The 21,512-nt window shown below is 48.8% G+C and overlaps 1 protein-coding gene across 3 annotated transcripts in view; it reads right to left on the minus strand.

Annotated features, from left to right (window-relative positions):
• The window catches only part of Arhgef37 (Rho guanine nucleotide exchange factor 37), a 46,322-nt gene that overhangs the window by 4,187 nt on the left and 20,623 nt on the right, over window positions 1-21,512 (minus strand). Inside the window, exons 5-12 of one of the 3 annotated variants that reach the window (XM_036204953.1) lie at window positions 13,808-14,007; window positions 11,789-11,919; window positions 11,008-11,112; window positions 10,358-10,468; window positions 8,883-9,212; window positions 6,462-6,590; window positions 4,015-4,210; window positions 2,304-2,464 (exon numbers count right to left, since the gene is read on the minus strand). In XM_036204953.1, the coding sequence (XP_036060846.1) occupies window positions 2,304-2,464; window positions 4,015-4,210; window positions 6,462-6,590; window positions 8,883-9,212; window positions 10,358-10,468; window positions 11,008-11,112; window positions 11,789-11,919; window positions 13,808-14,007 (1,363 nt within the window). The remainder of the gene's footprint in view (window positions 1-2,303; window positions 2,465-4,014; window positions 4,211-6,461; window positions 6,591-8,882; window positions 9,213-10,357; window positions 10,469-11,007; window positions 11,113-11,788; window positions 11,920-13,807; window positions 14,008-21,512) is intronic. The other 2 variants (XM_036204954.1, XM_036204955.1) reach the window with 2 other exon arrangements.

Here is a 21,512-nt window from a genome sequence, read left to right on the forward strand (position 1 = left end):
GGGGATTCTTTGCTGTCCTTGGTGCAAAGGACATCTGGCTGACACTGAAGGAGGTAGGTATGGTGGGAGCTGTGTACCTCTCCAGACACTGGCTCTCAGCTCCACGGTGCCCTGATCCAAGGCATCCGTACCTGTCCTCAGCACCTCTGGACCCCACCCCTCTGTCCAAAGCCTTTCTGTCACTCATCCCTCTCTGCAGCTCTCCCTTGACTGCAGGTGGCTGAAAGCAGACCCCATGAACGTCTACAACGGGACCCATTTGGCTTTACTGGTGTACCCAGTCCTCCCAAGATACCCTAAGAAGATGCTTGAGGGGGTCAAGGGCCCCGGCCCTGCAAAACCAAACCCTTCAGTGCACTGGGGACTTGAGCACCCAGGGCCTTGGTAGCCTCTCCCTCCCCAGATCTGAAGGGTTATTCTGCCCAGGCCAAGCACTCTACCACTGAGCAGTACCTCTACCACACATCTTTCTATTTTTTTCCTTCTTTCCTTTTGATGGCATTCATATTCCATAATGGTCATCCCTGGGAAGTATACGATTCCATAGCTTTTAGTATATTACAGATAACCACTGCATCATTTCAAAATACATCGTGACAAAAGAAAGTCCATTCCGGCTAGCAATCTCTCCTACTCCTCTCACCTCGGCCTCTGCCAACAAAAACCTACTTTGTGGCCAGGCAGTGCTGGCGCACACCTTTAATCCCAGCACTCAGGAGGCAGAGGCAGGCGGATCTCTGTGAGTTTGTTGCCAGCCTGGTCACAAATCAAGTTCCAGGACAGCCAGGGATATGACACAGAGAAGCCCTGTCCTCGAAAAACAACAACAACACACACACAGACACACAGACACACACACACAAAACAAAACACCCCTACTTTCTTTCTCCACCAGTTTATCCAGTTTGAACATTCATTTGAACCATGGGTCCTACCCATGTGTTCCGGCCTTTCTTTCACTTAGCATGCTCATCCTTGTCATAACATGCCAGTACTGACTGACCTGCTTTGTTCATTTTTATTTCAAAATAATAGTCCATGGTGCCATAGACCCCTATCCTCCAGTAATAAGAACTTCTGTCTTCATCAGAGCAGCTGTAGCGACTTGCAAGAGCCACACAAGTTCCTAGGAGTGTGAGGAAGAACCCTGGAGCCTCATCTGAGATTCCAGCGACTCCCCCACCCCACTGTACCCCACAGCCATTTGGATGTGACTCTGCCCTAACTGCATGTGGTCCTCACGGTGTCTGGAGGTGCTAAAGTATGTAGACATCGCACAGTTAACTGGAGTGGGGATTCCATCTCTACAGCTTTGGGAAAGTCATCATCTACAGTGCAGTGAGACTTTCCAGCTGCTTTGGGGTCACCCACATTCTTAAGAGTAACAGCTCATCCATCTCCTGTATGTAAGCCCAATAAAGTCACAGTTCCTCACTTTGGCCTTTGGTGGAACTATGAGGAGGGAGTAGACTTTTGCTGACATCTCTCCAGGGAAAGAGTTCTAAAAACACATGGCTGTATCATAGCTGGTTTACCTGTTTATGTTGATGGACACTTGGGTTCTTATGAATAATGCTTCCACGAACAAGTGTGTCTGTGCTCCCCACTGCTTTCATGTGGAAGACTGGCACCTTCTTCAAGGACCACAGGGTCCTGCTAGCCTGGCCCTGCAGTCTTCCCCGGGAGCACCTCACTACATCCTGTCATCTCTATGCCCCCAGGCTCTGGTTTCATCAATCCCTCGACTATCACTGGGCCTCTTCCTGTACTGACTGTGTGTGCTCTCTGAGAACTCATACCCCAGGCACCCCACCTGACCCCCTTTATCCAGTTAACTCCCATGTACCCTTCCTATGTGAGGCAAACACATTCTTCTTAGGAAGGCCTCTCTATTCCTGGAACTCTGGACTTGGCCACAGCAGGGAACCTTGCATTTACTCACGCGGATGATAATCGAATCACTGTTTCCCTGAGGCTGTAAGCTGGAGCAGGACCATGGCTCCTGTCTGTCACTCTCACCTCATTTAGTACCATACCTGATAAATGCTGAGTGAATGGAGGACTCCCCTCTGCTGGGCTGATGGAGGGGCTGGATTAACTCCCTGGTAATTACCTGGGAAGTCCCTCTCTCTGGGTCCCACCCCTGGCCAGGATAAGAAGTTATCACTGTTATCACTGGTCACAGCTTGACCTCACAAGGAGGTGGGCCCACAGGGAGCAGACTCCTTAATAGTAGAGGAAAAACCCGAGCCCTCATCTAAGCAGATGGGGGAGGCAAGCCCTCAGCCCCCTCCCAGACTCACCTGGGTTGTGGCTGGGACAGTGGGGACAGAGGGTTGGGTGGGCTCTGTAGTTGGATGCCAGTAGTCTTCCTGTATGTCTGTCTGGCCCCTGGGCTCCTTCTCGCTGGGAATGATGTGGTGGTATGGCTGAAGTTTTCCTGCTGGTACGTACCCCCGATGACCTAGGAAACACGTAGAGCGTTCAGTAGCTGTCAGTCAGCCCCTGTGCTTTCAGTGGTGGGGAAAGCTAGTAATGTGAGTGCCTGGCTTCCCAGCATTAAGGGAATAGTACAAGGTCATCAGGAACCCTTCAGGTTCCCTCCCACCACCCCACTCTGTTTTCACTGTTCCTAGCTGCTGCTTGTTCATCCCCAGTGGCAGAGGCTCTCTCCACTGGGACAGCTGACAGGGTTTGAAGCATCTGACAGATGAAATTCATCCTTGGGCTGGTGGGACAACTGTTTCCCATTGGTGGCACTACTGCTCATGGCCCTCTAGTGGCCACCCAGAGCAAGGCTGTTTGCCCAGCTCCCCTCAGGACCAGGACTGCCTTTGACTGGTGATGCTGTCCTTCTGCGTTCCTTCTCACCAGCACCTACCCTTGCACTGGCCAGATGCTGCCATTGTGAATATCCATCGCTTCCTGCTTCCCAGGTGGTTACGGTCTTGACACCAATCTGAGTCAGTCTGTGACACTGTCACCGCCTCTGTCTCATGCCTGTGCAGCTGAGCTCAGAGAAGCTCCATGCTCCCTGAGCTCACCCAACTAGGAGAGCCCCAGACCTTCCTCTAATACTCCTGTGGTATTTCCCCACCGACACGTTTTTCAACTGTAATGCTTTCTATTTTATTTATTTATTAAAATTATTATTATTATTATTATTATTATTATTATTATTATTATTATTATTTTAGACAAGGTCTTACTGTATAGTTCCTAGATCTCTCTACATGGCTAGGCTGGCCTTGAACTTTCGGTCAGTCTCCTGCTTCTGCCTCCCAAATGCTGGGATTATAGGTACGCACCACCATACGTTACTCTACCCGATTTTTTTAAAAAACTGGCTTGCTTTTTAAAGCTTGGCCTTCTGCCATACAATAGTATCAATGTAACCATGAGCTTATGGACTAGCCACATTTTTTATAACACACATAAAAGTACTTAAGTAACTATTATATCATTGTGGAGCCATTAAACGACTGCCTGTGGGTCTCTGACAACACTCCTGTGCAACCTCCACATTCAGAGTACACCTCTGGGCCCACAGGACGGCTTCCCTTCATCCCAGTTACACATGACCCCCAGGCCTTAGTGGCACACGCCAAGGCCATGCATAACCAGTAGAGATCTTACCGTCCAGGTCCTATTTCAGATTCTAAGAGTGTGGCCACAATCCAAGCATCCCTTCTCAGCACACAGCTGTACTTTCCAAGGTACTGTTCACATCCCTTCCACACACTGCATCACCCAATAGGTTGTAAGTCCTCTAAGGCTTGTCTCGCTTACACAGCACCCACGAACTGGACAGGAGAGGCTACCCTGATTCATATCAGCATTTCATGCACCACTGAGTCACTGTAAGCTGACTGAGCTACTGCGTCTGTCACTGGGCTCATCCTTCCCGGATCTGCACTGCCAGATTGGCACACAAGAGCATCCATGCCTCCCTTACCAGCTTCTGGCAGCTGGCTTTCTCAAAAGGAGATGAAGGGGTTACAGAGGCCCACATACCCCCTGAGTCCACCAGCCAGCGACTGTGGTTGCCTTTGGTGTCCTTGTTTTGTAGAAGGGCCACGATGTGGCCCCGTGGCAGTGTCAGGTCCAGAGTCGCAGCCCCATTGATGTTGCCCGTCACTTGGTATAGCTTCCCGGGGCTGTATCTGGTCAGGAGAGCCTGAAGCTGGTGTTCAGAGCCTGGGAGGAGCGGCTGAGAGGACAGAGGCAGGCACAGGTGCTTGAGTTAAGTGTCAAGGCTGGGGTCAACATGGGCTGAGAGCTGGGAATCCTGTCCAGCCCTAGCGCTGTCACTGAAGGGTCCACTGATGGGGACAACTGTGCCCTCTACCACACGGCTGGCTCTCAGCTTCCAATGGCACTTTAGAAGAAACTTCCAATTAATTCAAGTGTGGATATCTGTCAGTTATAGAACTGGTAGGATTGGGCCCTAAATCCTGTGCATAGCTCCAAGCTAAGTCACTCCTCAGGAAATGCCTTATCAGGGTCTTTGAACCACACCAGGCTGTGGGCTTCATGGTATATCAGCCTTAGCCATCTGGCATCTTCAGAGGCCAATACAAGACCATACTAGCCTCTGGCACACCATGGATGAAGGACAGCTAGCGAGCTTCCACTCCACAAGTATTGGGCACCTACTGTGTGCAAGGCACCAGAGTAGATTTTGTACAGCAAAGACACTGTATACAGGTGCAGCAAGGACAGTGTCCACCGGTGCAGCAAGGACAGTGTCCACCGGTGCAGCAAGGGTACTATGCACCAGTGCAGTATACACCAGTCCAGCAAAGACAGACAGCAGAGTTCTGCTCAGACAGAAGTTACCATCTAGCTGGGGAGAGAGATTTGGGAGTGAGGATCTCAGTTCATTCCCAAGCTGCATTTCCTTTGTTTTTCCATTCACTTTCTTCACCAAAAGTACTATCAAGAAGGGGTTTCAGGTGTGATTATCCCCTTTTGTAAAACCAAGGAGAAAGCAATGTGTGAATACATACATCTACTCTCTACTTACACTGTATGTATGCATGTGTGTACTCACTGCATTGCATATGGCTGTTTTGGTGTACGGAGGTGTCAGGTATAGGGCAAGTAGACATCCAAGTCCATCAGGGACATCTAGGCATAGACCCTTGTCCTAGTGTTGATGGAGAGTCAGCATTAAGAACCAGAATGCACGCCTTTAATCCCAGCACTCGGGAGGCAGAAGCAGGCAGATCTGAGTTCAGGGACAGCCTGGGCTACAGTGAGATCTGTCTCAAAAGCCAACAAAAAACAGTCACTACAAATCACAAAACCAGGGACTTAAGACTTTGTGCCTTCTTTCTCAAATCCATCCAGTCTCAACCAGTTCAGAGTAGAGCAGCTCCTGGGAGTCCCCAGAGAAGGTACACAAAGACAACGAGGACTACCCCGGTCCGGGGCCACCCTACTTCCCTTGGCTTTGATGCTTGCAGTCAGAACAGGGAAGAATTCAGAGGTCTGTGGTGCAGGGAGGGAGGGAGGATGGGAGAGGGGTGTGCCCTCCTTACAGACTGCAACACAGGGGATCACGGGTTTCTTCTTTTTGCTTTGTTTTCATGTGACTTGTAATTGTTTGCTACAGTAAGGATAAATCGCTTTTCCAACAAGAAAGATTTTAAGCAGAAAGAGGAAGCAGTCATACCTCCTTTTCCCCTAGCTGCCCATAGCCTTGTGAGAACTCCGCTGACCTGGCTGAGGAATGAGGGTGGAATAGAGGGCCCCAGGAGGTAGCCTCCCCCAAGTGGCTGCCCACTGCCCTTTGCCTTCTACACTGTACCCTCTGCCCTCTGACAGCCATGAAGGCCGCCTTTACCTGCCCCACTCTGCGAGGCCCTTCACTGGTTTCTCTGCACCCTGGAGCCTCTGGTCCCTTTTGGGGAGTCATGGTGCTGGTGTAGGATTTCACATTTCATATGTAACTAAATGCACTTTCAGTCTCCTCAAATACAGATGTTGCCAGGTTCCTGGAGCCCTATCCCAGCTGTCTTGTACTAAGCCCTAGCTATGTAGCAAGTTCAAGGCCAGCTCGAGGGATATGGAAATCTATCTTTAAAGAATAATCAACAGGGGTTGGGGATTTAGCTCAGTGGTAGAGCACTTGCCTAGCAAGGCCAAGGCCCTGGGTTCGATCCTCAGCTTCCAAAAAAAAAAAAAAAATCATCAACAAAACATAAAATAAAATGCAATAGCACAGGCTGCCTAGGTATGTTGTTCAAGTGGATTGGAAGATAGCCTGTGTGTGTGTGTGTGTGTGTGTGTGTGTGTGTGTGTGTGTGTGTGTTGGGATATGGGTTTTGTTTTCACAGAAAGAGAGACAAGAAGAAATGTTTCCATGTGTAACAGGGGAAAGAAATAAGAGAAAAGAGAGGATGAAGCTTCACCCATGACAGGAAAACACTGACGTCAGAGGGATGAGAGACACTCACCTGAGTGGTGGGAGGTGGTAGCACCTTCTCAAAGTTCTCTTGAAAGAGGCGGAGCTGGCTGCTGGTCTGGCCTAGTGTGCCCTCCAGCAGCTTCTGGAAGTCCGGCTCTGAGACATGGTGGTGAGGCAGCTGGGTGGGAAGATGTTGTCAGCAGAGCCTCTGCAGGAGAAGGGGCCAAGGGATCCCTGGGCACCTACCCTCTAGTCCCAGGCGTCTGGCTGCTGTTTTTATCTGCCTACCAACCCCCTTTCCATTAAGAAAGCATCTGTCCATAGGGATGGAGTACCTCTGCCGTCATGACATGCTAGTCTTAGGTCTGGGCATCCCTTCCCCTAAGCTACTTAGATTGGATCAAGGGAGAACAACGGACTTGGGCCAGGCCCCTTCTGTCAGATGCAGTGTGTGAAGGCTCAGAACACGGGTGTTACTCTTCCTTCAGATTCCAAGGGGTAAAGGTACAGGCTTGAAGCCTTCCCTGTCTTCCACCACCCAGAAACAAAGCCTGCCTGAAAACCAGCCTACCCAGAGAGGAAACCAGGCAGGAGATGGAGAGAAAGGCAGAGTCCTGACATTACGGGTCTACAAGCGGCTGTGTTTGAACCCTGACGCTTCCCGGGTTCAGGTCATTCTGTTCTCTCTGCTTCAGCTACTTCAGCATGGCTTATATTGCTTACAACCCAGGGAGTTCTGAGTTCTCCCATGAGGTCCCCACCTTGTTAAGGCTCTCCCACATTTTCATCAGACAGCTCAAGAGTGAGACACACACCCCCCACACACACACACACACACACACAGCCAACAGACGTGTCCGGCCCTCTGGGTTATTGCCAGACTCACTGCTTTTACTTATGAAGCAGAACCTTTCTCCTGGGCTGCAGAGAGAAGACTGCCTCACAGGAGTGAGGCCAGGTGAGTGGCCCACCGGACACATTCAAGGGAGGTTTGGCAGCAATCCTGGGGGGGGGGGGCGTCCATAGCACAGACCAATCAGGAGACAACCCTACCGTTCCCCCCCCCCCCCCCCCCCCCACCACACACACATCTTCCTATGGCTGTAAACCTCCCCCTACTGACATCCTTAGCCCTGCCCACCCACACTGCAGACTGGTAGGGAAGGGAAGAACAGGAAGATCATAAAAAGATTATCCAATCAGATTCACCCTTCTTTTTGCACAGCCCTGCGCCTACTGGAACTCCAAAAGTATGCCGGAGGTAGAGCTCCATATATACTAAATACTGAGGGCCAGAAGAGGAACGACTCACATCTTTGGCCCCCCACCCCCACTGAGGGAAACCATGACTCCCCATCACTCCAGCAGAAGGCAGGCTCTGGTAAGCACCAAGCAGTAATGTGTCCTAAGTTCTGCTGGTGCGCTGAGGGGTGGGGTGGGGGACAGTTCCCACTGCTCCAGAGCTGCAAGAATTCTGAATGCTTCCTGAAAGGACTGGCTCATCTGTCACTGTGTGCCAGACATTGAGAGAGGCCTGGGGGACAGCTGAGGAGGTATTTCCAAGCTGAACAGGAGTCAGTAGAAAGAGACACAGTGACGACATTCAAGCGGTGTCTGAGGGAGGGATGAGGGCCCTGGATTGGAAAGTTAGCAGGAGGGGGGAGGGGGAGGTAGGAAGTGGGGATGAGGGAGAGTCGGGGGTGGGGAATCAAATGTTGGAATGGAGAGCATGGAAATGGCTCCCAAGGCCTGACTCGTGAGCCATTCAGCTCTGACATAGACATCACAGAGTAAGATGTGGAACCGCTGCCAATTCCCTCCTGTACCAGCTCAGACCTAAATTCTCCACTGCGCGTTTGCACGTGGTGGTTGGTGTAAGAGCTCTTTGAGTTCTGTTCATGGCCTTCAGCTGAGAGTTCGTGTTGAAAGACTCTAGAGCACTGTGTTCAGGGTTCAGTCACTACACGGTCAGGGACCAAAACCTACTGCCATCTGCGCATCTGCAGGAGCCATTTGGCCTCTCTGGGCCTTGGCTTATTACGAAAGGACCACACGCCTATAGAACTGCTTTGAGGACTGAGTGAGGCACCATGTGGAAACAGCCTCAAACAGCCACAGAACAAGTGCTCTCCAGGAAATGGCTGCTAGCAATGCTGGTGGGAATCCCAGCTGGACACACCTACTCCTGACTAGATAGAAGAGACTCCTGTCTCTGGCACCATCTCGTCATAACCTCCAGGGATGGGTCTGCTGCTCTTTTCTCAGCAGAACTTTCTCTGCTCCTGAGTCCCAGGATGACCTAGGATGGCCTAGAGTCCAGCCTGGCTTTTCTTGAAGCAGAGAGAAAAGGCATGTGAGACATCTCAAGGGTCCCTGCTGGGTCCTGGGTCCCAGCAGCCTATTTAGCTCCCTTTATCTCTAGTTCTGCCCTGACTAGGCTCCACAGCGGCCTTAGTCCCAGTAGCCTCACCTGGACCATGCTGCTCTCTGCCCTTCGTAGCACCTGATCGGCCAGGTCCTTCTGGAGGACCACCAGCGTGCACAGGATGTGGCTCAGCCATTGCATGACTAGTTGGTTAAACCGTGGGAGCTCGGCCACTAGCAAGGAGTTGAGTGCCTGGTACGTGTGCCGGGCCGCCTGCTCCTCGTAGGTCACACTGCCTACATCCAACAGTTTCTCTTCCACTCGCTCAAAGTCCAAGACTTTGTCCAGACGCTTCTTGATCAAGTTCTGAGGGCCAGCCAGGGCTCTGGCCAGGCTGCACAGTGGTTGCCATACCAAGCCTTTCAGTCGCTGCTTCTGCAAGGAGAGAGGAGTTTGGGAGCTGGGGTAGGAGGTGGCAGAGGGTAGGGGCTTGGCAGGAGGGTGCTGGAGGCAGGGAGCTGGGGCTCCAGGCCCCCTCCATTGACAAGCTATAACTTGTAGCGTATCCTAATCTCCGGCTGCCTAAACTGTGGATTGCAATCCATGTAGGGTTCTGACTGAATACAGGTGCTGAAAAGATTTGGCAATGGAGAAAGTTTTCTGAACATACAATGACGCCAAATTAATTCTGACATGTGTATTTATGTTAAGTGATGGTTTCAGCATTGATGATTATAAAATCAAAATGTTCATCAACTCTGAAACCCTTTGGAGATGTTCTGTGTCTAGAGATCTTATATCTGTATCAAATATAGGCCAAGATGTAACTCCTTATATAAAAATAAACAGCACACCATCTCATTAGTGTACAGATTTGCTTTTACCTTTAATCAATAGTAAAATTATATGCATACCAAACAATTGTTTTAAAATAAAATTCCTTACAATTTATTATCAGTAAATTTGTATACCTATTATATATACCTGTATATCCAGGTCACATCAAAGTTCCTCAGGTAATGAGGTTGGTAAGGAAAAGCTTCAGAAGCCTTTGTTCTAACCTGGCTGAGTCTTGGCTTATGGTTTGAAAATGGGGATGGTATGTAGTGTACACAGACAAGAGTGCAGCCCAGGGAAGTTCTCAATCCCTGGCACTTCTTAGTGTTGTTATTATGTAAAGAGCTTGAAATAGATTTTGCATAGAACGATACTTTGGGAACCAAACCCCATCTGTGTAAATGACCCAGAAGATGGCGCTCTCTGGGCCTTGAGCTCCCATTAGCAGAATGGGGCTATTAATAGTGTCTCACCCAAAGCACGTGTGGAGGGGTAAATGAGGTCAAGAATGGAAGAGGTGGGCACGGTGCCTGGTACAGGGTGCAGCTCACTGCACATCGGTTAGGCTATTTTTATCAGTAAGTGCAGGAATAGCACTCCCTCCCTGCTGGATATGACAATTGTATAAGTGCCTGACTTCCAAATATTGCTCTTGTCAGCTCCTCCTCCACCTGCCTATCAAAGGAGCGTGCATGCATGCATGGGGAGCGGGGTGGGGCGTGCGAGATAGACATCCCACTTACAAAGTGCAGGAATGCCCCCAGCTGAAGGTCCCTTGCTAGGCTGCAGTATTGCTCTGCAGGTCCTCCGGGGATGTCCAGACTCCTTTCGTGTGGCCGGAAGCTGAGAAAAGCCTGAGCCCAGGGCCAACAGAGACAGGTGGTTAGGTCCCACTCAGGCCGTCTTACTCCTAACCCCCAATTCAGCAGCCCTCCCAAGCAGTTCTCCAGGGCCTCCACACACTGCCCCAGAACAAGCAAACACATACACCATTCTGTCCCTGCCCACCCTGGGTACGATCTACAGATTCTATTCATGTTTTTCTGGAAGCCAATGAGCTATTCAAATCAATGCATTAAAAATGAAGAGGCTGGGCTGGAGAGACGGCTCAGTGGTTAAGAGCACCTGCTGCTCTCGCAGAGGATCCAGGTTTGGTTCCCAGCACCCATGTGGTGGCTCACAACCATCTGTAATTCCAGTTCCAGGGGGATCCTCGACCCTGGCCCAGGAAAACTCCAATGGGCTGAGAAGCTGCCTTTAGCCGCCCCAGTTCTGTGGCTACGGGTCACAGTGTGCTTACCAGCCCTCCTGTGTGACCCCTCACCCCAGAGTCCCTGCAGCTGGTACCTCTGTAGCTTGTGGGCCTGGCCTTCGAACTCTGGAGGGTTCTCACCTCCAGATTATCCATGTAGGCAGTCACATTGCTCTTCAGCTCCGTCACACACAGAGACACCCACTGGAATCTCTCCTCTAAGTCATCAAATTCCTTGTCCTCTGTCTGTTAAGTAAAGTCGTGTGTGTAAGGGTCAGAAGATCCACACGGGGGCAGTGTGCAGCTGTTCTCCCTGCCACTGGGACCGTGGAAAGCTAGTTCGCCCAGTTCTACATCTGAGTGGGACAGTTAAAAAACTGTGTAAACCGCATATGGTGGCTCGTGCCTGTAAGCCCAGCCCCTGGGAGACTGAGGCAGGAGGATGATGAGGTCAGCTGGATGGCACAGCAAGGCCTTGTCTCAAAAGCAAACAGCAGCGTGGTCAGGTAGACCGCGGAATCAGACACTGGAGTGTGAGTCCTGGCTCACTTGCTTCCTAGCTGTGTGGCTGTTGGGGGGGGGGGGGGGGGGGGGGGGGGGGGGGGGGGGGGGGCTCTGCTTCTTTGTGTGAAAATGAGATAAGAATGCCTACTTAACCCGGTGGCTCCCACACTACTGCTGTGGAAGAAGTACTCGCTCCGCCTGAGCAGCAGCTACTAGGAACCGCTCAGACTGGCGCTCTGCCCACGCTCGGAGCCTAGCTCTTCTATAAGCAAAAAGCACCCCCCCCCCATACTAGCTCTCGAGAGTAAGGTGGTGTGCCCCTCGGCGGTCCCTCACTCTCAGCTTCAGCTGTCTTACTCTCCAAAGCCACCTCCCCGCTGCTTTCATCCCTGTGTCTTCCCCACCGGCACACACTCACCCTGGGTACCAGCCCCGCCTCCTGCTTCAGCAGCTGGCTCAGTCTGGTGGTCTTCTTGGAAAGAGTGTGTGTGTTGATGCGGGCCAGCCGCTCCCGGAGGCTCAGCTGCTCCACCTTGGTGTACTTTAAAGCTGCCGAAAGAAGACCGAAGAAAAGGGCACGGTGGGTGACTGAAGCTGGCCCAGGAAGCCAACAGCCCCACATTCTCCTGACTTGACACTCTGCCCCCACCAAGTTACATCCAGCAGAATGGTAAGTCTCAAAGGGAAACCCAGGACCCGGCTCCTCTTTGTCCCAGGTATGAGTCCTGGCTGAAGAGTGTTCTGCCTGCTGGACTTTTAACAGGTCACCACTCCTCGGGGACCCCAGTTTTCCTTTCTGTAAAATGAGGACTCCATCTTGCAGAGTTGCTGGGAGTAAGACAGTAGGTGTAAAGGGACATTTTGTCTGGGGTTCCCCCAGCCAGTTTTATCAAGGCCCACCAAAACCATATTCCCCTCTCCTCACTCAGCACCTCTCCCTCTCCACACGGGTGATGAAGCAAGCATGGGAGAAAAGCTGAGGACCCCAGGCCTAAGTTTGAAACCCAACTCTGTTTCTTGCAGTCCAGTGACCACAAGCAAATTGTACACACTCTGTTTACCAAGCGGGCAAGTGGGACTAACAGAGCTGACCTCAGCAGCTGCAAGGATCAAATAAGATGCTGCGGAAGGAAAAAGGCATAGCAGAAGTAGCCTTAAAATATATATATATGGTTGGGGATTTAGCTCAGTGGTAGAGTGCTTGCCTAGCAAGCACAAGGCCCTGAGTTCAATCCTCAGCTCAATATGTGTATGTGTGTGTGTGTGTGTGTGTGTGTGTGTGTGTGTGTGTGTGTTTGTGTGTGTGTGTACTTAACGGTACAGGCCTTTAATCTCAGCACTCAGGAGGCAAAGGCAGGCAGATCTCTGAGTTCAAGGCCAGCCTGGTCTACAGAGCAAGTTCCAGGACAATTAGGGTTACACAAAGAAACCTGGTCTCAAAAAAAACAAAAACACGAAAACCCAAACCAAAACAAACAAACAAAAAAACCATACTGACCACCACTCCGTCTGATCACTGGACATTGTATATGTGCACGGAAGTATCACACTCTGCCCCACAGGTATTTAGGAATTTGAGGTAATTATCTTAAAACTAAACATGAGGGTTGGAGAGACAGAAAGAGCACTGGCTGTTCTTCCAGAGGACCTGGGTTTGGTTCCCAGCACATACACGGTGGCTCACAACCACCTGTAACTCTACTTCCAGAGGATCTGACACCTTCTTTGGGCCTCCCAGGCAAGTATATGGTGCACAGACACTCATGTAGGCAAAACACACACACAAATAAAAATAAAAAATACTTTTTAAGAAGTGAGCATGAGCTAAATTTCCAGGATCATGCTTTTAGTGGGCAACTGAGTTTCTTGGTGCATGGTAGCTTCTTCTTCTTCTTCTTCTTCTTCTTCTTCTTCTTCTTCTTCTTCTTCTTCTTCTTCTCCTCCTCCTCCTCCTCCTCCTCCTCCTCCTCCTCCTCCTCCTCCTCCTCCTTCTCCTCCTCCTCCTCCTTCTCCTCCTCCTCCTTCTTCTTCTTCCTCTTTTTTCGAAACAGGGTTTCTCTGTGTAGTTTTGGAGCCTGCCCTGGATCTCGCTCTGTAGACCAGGCTGGCCTTGAACTCACAGAGATCCACCTGCCTCTGCCTCCTGAGTGCTGGGATTACAGGCGTGAGCCACCACCGTCCGGCTACGCTGCTTCATTTTGCAAACTTTTCTACTGTGGCAACCTAAGAGGTGGATGCACCCCACACATTTATACACACCATTTTACCTCCCAGCAGTCATGGGGATTAAACCCAGGGCCTCACACATGTTAGCCAAGCACCCCATCAGCTGAACTTCACCTAAGCCCCACATTCTCATTCTAGATGAAGCTATGGCAGGATGAGTTTTGGAACTAGAAATCCTGTCCCTGATGCACCCCTACACACAAGTCCTTACCCACTTCCTTGCGCATCTTGTATTCGTTGATATTGCTGTTCACATCCTGGAGGGCAGAAGTAGCTCTCTGAAGGACAGGGTGGGCACTGGCATCCATAGGTGTGTTCTCCAGGATTTTCTGCAGCAGGAGGGGGTACTTGGTAATCCTCTGCAGAGGAATTACAAGTAAGAAACTGAGACCTGAAGGTCCAGCTTGAGGCCTGAGGGAGAAGGTTGCTATTAGGCAGGTAAAAACCATCTTTTAGGGGACTAGGGGGCTTGGGGTAGTGGCCCAGCCCTTAGCTCAATGTGTGAGATCAGGCAGTTCATTGTCTCCCTGTGGTCCTTTCTGTAATTTACAGAGTCTAGAGACCATTCCTGGGATTGGATTCCCTGTCTATAAAAAATCTAGTGATCTATAAGGACTATTCTCTCTCTCAGGAGCAAATATGGCTGACCACATGCTCTTCCTCGGCAGGTGTTACTCAGCAGGACCCAGAGACCCTGTGTCCAGTGTCTTCTCATTCCATGGGCTACTCTTCCTGCTGGATGCTAGAGCATTCCTCCCCATGCTTCCTTGGTGACCTCATGTGGTCCTACAGCTTTAATGTACCCCAGCCCCCATTTCCATCTCTATCTGCTCCCCAGGGCTCCAGACTCACATGTTCAACTGCCCTCAACTGTGACTTTATATCTCTACTCAGATAACATCCCAAGAACAACTCTCAAAGGTCATCCACTTGATTTTTTACTTAACAAAATAGATTGTTGCTTTTCAAAGATTTGAGGGCCAGCGAGATGGCTCAGCAGGTAAAGGTGTTTACCACCAAGCCAGAGGACCTGAGTTCAATCCCCAAAGCTCACATGGTGGAAGAAAGAATTGATTCCCACAAGTTGTCTTCTGATCTCTACATATATATGTATACACACACACACACACACACACACACACACACACACACACACACGTGCACTAAATAAATATAAATAAATGAATAAGTGTAAAATTTTTAATCTAAAAATGTGTTGAAAAACCACGGGAACATGTTTAGAATATATGGGGGAAAACTCACAATTTCCTTTAAATAGTTTAATATAAAAATAGATGCTTATATGTTAACTCTCATTTAAGGTGGTAGGTGTGAGAATATTCACCACATCATCTTCATTTTCTGTAAGTTTGGAATTTTTATTATAAAATGTTTTTTAAAAAACACTGTGAGGAATGGCTTTAATGCATGGGTCACCACCAGATTCCTACTGCTGGGTGTCTGGGGTTTCATCAGGATTCCCCAGGTCAAGGGCAACTGGGGAGCAGCTCCATCAGGCATATAACTGTCCAGCTCCACCCCCTAACTGCCTCAGTGTGCTTCCTACAAGCCCCACAAATGCTCCTAGGGGCCAGCCGCCAGAACCCTATAATGGAGCCCTCAACTCCTTTCCAAGGGAAAACCTTCTGACCAAATGTTCTGGAAAGAGACTGCTCAGAGGCCAAGAATAGACATGGCAGGTGGGAGCCCCAGGGTGGCAGTGGGTGGCCTGTGCCTGCACTGTCCATCTGCTCTCCCCAAGGGTGTCCTGAGCTCAGATAACTGTGGGCAGGTGCTGTGGATATCGCTCTGTATAAATAAAATGCTGTTTGTCCAGTGGCCAGGCAGGAAGTATAGGTGGGACAAGAGAGAAGAGAATTCTGGGAAGTGGAAGGCTGGGGGTGGAGAGATGCTGCCAGCCACTGCCATGACAAGATGTAAGGTACAGGTAAGCCACAAACCAAGTGGCAAAGTATAGATTAATAGATATGGGTTAATTTAAGATAGAAGAACTAGATAACAAGAACCCTGCCACGGCCATACAGTTTATAAGTAATATAAGTCTCTGTGTGCTTATTTGGTTGGATCTGAGCGACTGTGGGACTGGTGGGTGAGAGAGATTTGTCCTGACTGTGGGCCAGGAAGGAAAACTCTAACTACAGGCAGGCATTTTGGAAACTCCATTCTATGCTGACAATCCATGGGGAAGAGCCAGCTGCCTCCCAGGGACAAATGTCACCATAGTACAAATCAGAGGCCAAGGGGTCCCTAGAGAGATGACTGCTTTTTTGTTTTGTTTTTGTTTTTGTTTTTGTTTTTTGTTTTTTGAGACAGAGTTTCTCTGTGTAGCTTTGCACCTTTCCTGGATCTCACTCTGTAGACCAGACTGGCCTTGAATTCACAAAGATCCACCTGCCTCTGCCTCCCGATTGCTGGGATTAAAGGCGTGCACCACCACTGCCCGGCTCCTGCATTTCTTTTGAATGTTATCAAGGAGCCAGTACAAAAAGCCACTCACATCTGTAGCCTTCTTAAAGTAACTTGGAGGAAAACTGTATGCAGTCTCTCATATAGACGATAAAAATGGCACAACAGCCCCTGGAAGGCTGGGGGAGCGTGACAGAAGAGGGCCTCTTACATTCTCATGGGAGTGTCACTGGCTGAGATCTTGGACAGTTGGGCAATTTTTGAAATACACAAATCCTTTGCTCTACCAACCCCAGCCTAGATGACATCTACCCACAGAAATCTTGGCTCAAGTGAACAAGGATAGAGGTAAGCTGTTCAGCAATTCTATGATTTAGATAGATAGATAGATAGATAGATAGATAGATAGATAGATAGATATTTAACAATAAAAGAATGGGTCAGTAGAGTCTGTGTGAGCTGTCCTGGAAGGACCATGGCAGAATTTTTTACACTGTCATAAGACAATATTCACAGCTCCCATTAAATGAAAGTTCTAGAATAGCTTAGGAGTCTCTTTAAAAGTAACAACACCAGCAAGGCGTGTGGTGGTGGCACACGCCTTTAATCCCAGCACTTGGGAGGCAGAGCCAGGTGTATCTCTGTGAGTTCAAGGCCAGCCTGGTCTACAGAGTGAGATCCAGGAAAGGTGCAAAGCTACACAGAGAAACCCTGTCTCTGAAAAACAACAAAAAAGTAACAACACCCCCCCAGCTGCTTCTCTCCCTGCCTTTGTGTGTGAAGAAAACTGAACAGAGGCTGGTAATACCTTAGCCAATGGAAAACTTCACGTATTTGAGTATGATTTGAATATGACTTTTATATTTAAAATAAATACAGCTAGTTGATAACGGAAAACAGAGGTGATTTGCCTTCTGCAAACACCGCTGCACCAGGAAGCCTTCTAAAACTTTGGCGCTCCCAGTGCTGAGTGACCTCTGCCCAGCCTCCTTTCCCACACCACTCTGTGAAAGGTCCTTCCCAATACAGTGCTCCCTGCCTAGTCTGTGTTTCTGTCTTAAAGCACAGGCTACCCCGACTGCTAATCCACACAAAGGTGAAAAGGCATCAGTACACACTCTGAAATCAGAGAATCTTGAGCACTGTCTTAATTTTCTACTACTGCGATAAAACACCACGACCAAGGCAAATTACGGGATAAAAAAATTAACCTGGGGCTCACAGAGTGTTAGAACAATGGCATGGCAGCAGGAAGAGTCTGAGAACTCACAACTTGATCCGCAAGTTGGAGGCAAAGAGAGAGAGCTAATTGGGAGTGGCAACACCCTGCATACAGACCTGTGCTACAGAGAGTAGCCTGGGATCTCATATGTCCCTCTAAACACTCAGCGCCCCAACAGGGCCTCAAAAATGTACTGTGATTTCCAGAACGGAATACTTCTGGGACTCCAGACTCTGTCCAGTCACACAACACAATGTGGTGATATTGTGTTCCCCAAAATATTGTGCACCCGAATAAACTTATCTGGGGTCAGAGAACAGAACAGCCACTAGATACAGAGGCCAGAAAATGGAGGCACATGCGCCTTTAATCCTATCACTTGGGAGACAGAGATCCATCTGGATCTCTTGTGAGTTCAAGGGCACACTGGAAACAGCCAGGAATGCCTTTAATCCCAGGAAGTGATGGCAGAAAGCAAAAAGGTATATAAGACATGAAGACCAGGAACTAGAGCTTGGCTAAACTTTTAAGCTTTTGAGCAGCAGTGCAGCTCAATCCATTTGGGTGAGGATTCAGAGGCTTCCAGTCTGAGGAAACAGCATCAGCTGAGGAATTGACGAGGTGAGGTGGCTGTAGCTGGTTCTGTCTCTCTGATCTTTCACAGTTGACCCCAATACCTGGCTCCAGGTTTGATTTTATTAATAAGACCCTTTAGGATTCATGTTACAACACAACACTGGGCAGAATTCTGATGTTGCCTTTTATACGTGAGACTCGGGCTATTGGCAAGGATATCATCTGTTCTCATTTCCCTACCTCCCAGGTGGGCAAGCCATGGGAATACTATTTATTAAAGTATTCTCTTTAGTGCCTCCTACACAAGGAAGTCAGGACTGCCTGCCCTGTGGGTTGCCGTCCTTGGGCACACACCCCCTCCGCTCCTTCATTTGCTTGTTCTTCTGAAGCAGAACAGCTTCAGGACTTTCTCTTCTGACCTCCAAGCTAACTTGCTACGCACAGAGGCAAGCTAATTTTAGAGTGCTTCCTCATAGCTTCTGGAGTTGTGGTACCTGAGTGCCCACTGAAACCCACATTTACCAGAGAATGCGTTCCATCTCTTCCTCCTTCATATCATAGTCATTGTTATATTGACTTTTCCCGGTTCACAAATACAGGTAGGGTCCATTTTCCAGGATGTATTGCAGGATAATAAATCTATCTGATATTTGTTATAAAAGGAGGAGGCATTGGGGCAGACAAGACTGAGCACTGCAGTGTGACACAGTTCCTGCCTGGCTGAGCTGACTAGAATAGCTGGGACATATTTAGTGTCCCCAGCGCCGTGTGTCTACGCTCCACCAAGTGCTGTTAGGACTCCCACAAGACCCATAAGGAAATTGGGTTGGAGATGAGAAATGGCTCTCACAAGAAGGGGCTGAGCCAGATCTGCCACCCTGCGAGCCTGGCTCCAGACCTGCAGAAACGGGGCAAACAGCAGCCTCATCGCCACCTCATTATTGCTTCTCGCATGGCTGGATTGAACAGAACACGTGGGAAGCGTCCCACCTAAGTTTCTGCTGCTTTGGAAACATCAGCGGCTCTGGTCAGAGGGAACTCACATTCCTAGACACAACATACACAGATGGTTTGCAAAGGAACAGGGCTTCACATGTTGCATTTCCTGTGACTTTGAAGTCCCCTCAACCCGTGCTGTCCATTTCCCTAGTCCTTTCTGGGCTGGCTCTAAAACTGATCTCAATGGCCGAGACTTCCAATGGCTTGCCCTTCCCCTTGCCCTAGAGCCCTGTGACCATCAACAAAACAGCTGCAAGAAGCACCCAGGCCACATGACCAGACCTGTGTCTCAGATACTTGGAGGAGCCCAGCAAAATCAGCAAAGCGGGCCTGCAGTTGATGGCAGATACACGGGAATGTTCAGCCAGGAGCGGAAGGCTCATTTGCTGAGCCCAGTTAAACTGATAATATGCAAAGTGTAAGCTAAGTAAATGTCTTATTTTTAATATTTTTGTGTTTATTTGTGAGTGCATGTATGCGGGCATGTGTGAGCCATAGCATGTGTGTGGCCAGAGGGACAGCTTGTGGGAGTCTGTAGTCTCCTTCCACTGTATTCTGGAGAGTGAACTCAGGCAGTCAGGTTTGGCGGCAGGCAAGTACCTTGTCTTCATGAGGGTTTCTAATGCTGTGAAGAGACACCATAACCACGGCAACTCTGAGCTAAATCCCCAACCCTCACGGCAACTCTTATAAAGGAAAAATATTCAATTAGGGTGGCTCAATTATAGTGTCAGAGGTTTAGTTCATTATCATCATGGTGGGACATGGCGGCATGCAGGCAGACGCGGTTCTGGAGAAGGAGCTGAGAGTCCTACATCTTGCAGGCAACAGGAAGTAGTTGTCTGAGACACTGGGCAGTATCTTGAGCATATATGAGACCTCAAAGCCTGCCTCTACAGTGACACACTTCCTATAATAAGACCACACCCACTTCAACAAAGCCATGCCTCCTAATAGGGGCCATTTTTCTTTCAAACCACCACATGCCTTTTACCCAGTGAGCCACCCTACTAGCCCAGTACATGTTGTTTTAAGATACTGTTCCGGGTGGTTATCTGACAGCTACTGACAGCAACAATCTCCTAAGGCCATGCCATGCTCTACACAGGGTCATGTGTTTCTGTTTTCCCACAGTCTCTACTACCCTTACACTGGGCTCTAGCTTCCCGGCTTCTGTAATCTGCCTCACTCCTATAACGGCCCTGCAAAAGCCGACATTTTCGAGACCTATGAGAAGAAAATATCTTTTTTTTTTCTTTTTTTGGACATGGGTTCTTGAAAAAGAGACTCATAGCAGGACAGGGGTTAAAAAGTGGAAGATAAGGAATGAGAAAGGCTGGCGGGCGGGGCTTCACAGGAAATGACGTCACCTGCACACGAGTGTTTCCGACCCTCTTTCTCCTTTCTCTCAGGCATAAAGGAACACCTGAGGAAGGTAATGATGACCCCTTTGTCCTCCCTCCACCAGCCTGGTTTCTAAAAACTGACCACCAATTACCACTTGGCAAGCTTTTTAAAATTTATTTGGAGGTTTGTGGTTGTTTCTGGGGTTTCATTGTTGGCTTTGTAGCCTTCATTTTGTTTTGTTTATGAAAAGGGTCTTGCTACATAACCCTGGCTGGCCTGCAACTCTGTATGTAGTCCAAGGTGGCCTCGAACCGAACTCACAGAGATCCTCTTGCCTCTGCATCCTGAGTACTGGGATTAAAAGTGTGTGCCAGGGGTTGGGGATTTAGCTCAGTGGTAGAGCACTTGCCTAGCAAGTGCAAGGTCCTGGGTTCAGTCCTCAGCTCCAAAAAACAAAATGAAGAAGAGGAAGAAGAAGAAGAAGAAGAAGAAGAAGAAGAAGAAGAAGAAGAAGAAGAAGAGAAGGAGGAGGAGGAGAAGTGTGTGCCAACATACCCAGCCAAGTTTTGGTCCTGCTATGTAACCCAGGTGGGCCTTGAACTCACAGCAATCCTGCCTTGGCTCCGTTAAAAAAACCAAAACCCTCTAGATGAGGAGATAGAGGCAACCAATGGCTGCCAAGAGGAAGAATCAGACTTCTCCAGGTGTGAACCTCTGATAGGTTGTCCAGTCCCAAGAGTTTACCCCTTGTTTATACATATGATCTCAACTCATATCCATATGAGCAACACTAAATCCATTCAGCAGGATATATATAGATATAGATATAGATAGATAGATAGATAGATAGATAGATAGATAGATATAGATGTGTATTGCATACATATGTTATTTTATTGTTATCTATACATATTGTTATCTATATGCATGTTATATAAACATATTATTGTTACATATATATAATACATATATGTAACATATGTGTTATATATATGTAACCATAATAAAGAAGAAGAGGTCATGAGTTTGACAGGAAGTTAAATGGGACCCAGAACAAGCTGAAGGCAGGGGAAGGTGGGGTGAAATGATGCAAATACAACACTTATGTATGAAATTGTCAAAAAAATGTAAATTTTTTAAAAAAGGATTACTAAATTTGTGATAGAAGGAAAAAGGTCAGATGAGAACCAACAATAAATAAATCAAATAAACAATGAGAAATCTGTTTTGTTTTGTTTGGGTTTTTGTTTTCTTCAAGACAGAGCAGCTCTGTATATTCCTGGCTATCCTGGAACTCACTCTGTAGACCAGACTGGCCTCAAATTCATAGAGATCCACCTGGCTC

This window comes from Onychomys torridus, chromosome 13 (genome assembly GCF_903995425.1).
Source record: "Onychomys torridus chromosome 13, mOncTor1.1, whole genome shotgun sequence".
Taxonomy (NCBI): domain Eukaryota; kingdom Metazoa; phylum Chordata; class Mammalia; order Rodentia; family Cricetidae; genus Onychomys; species Onychomys torridus.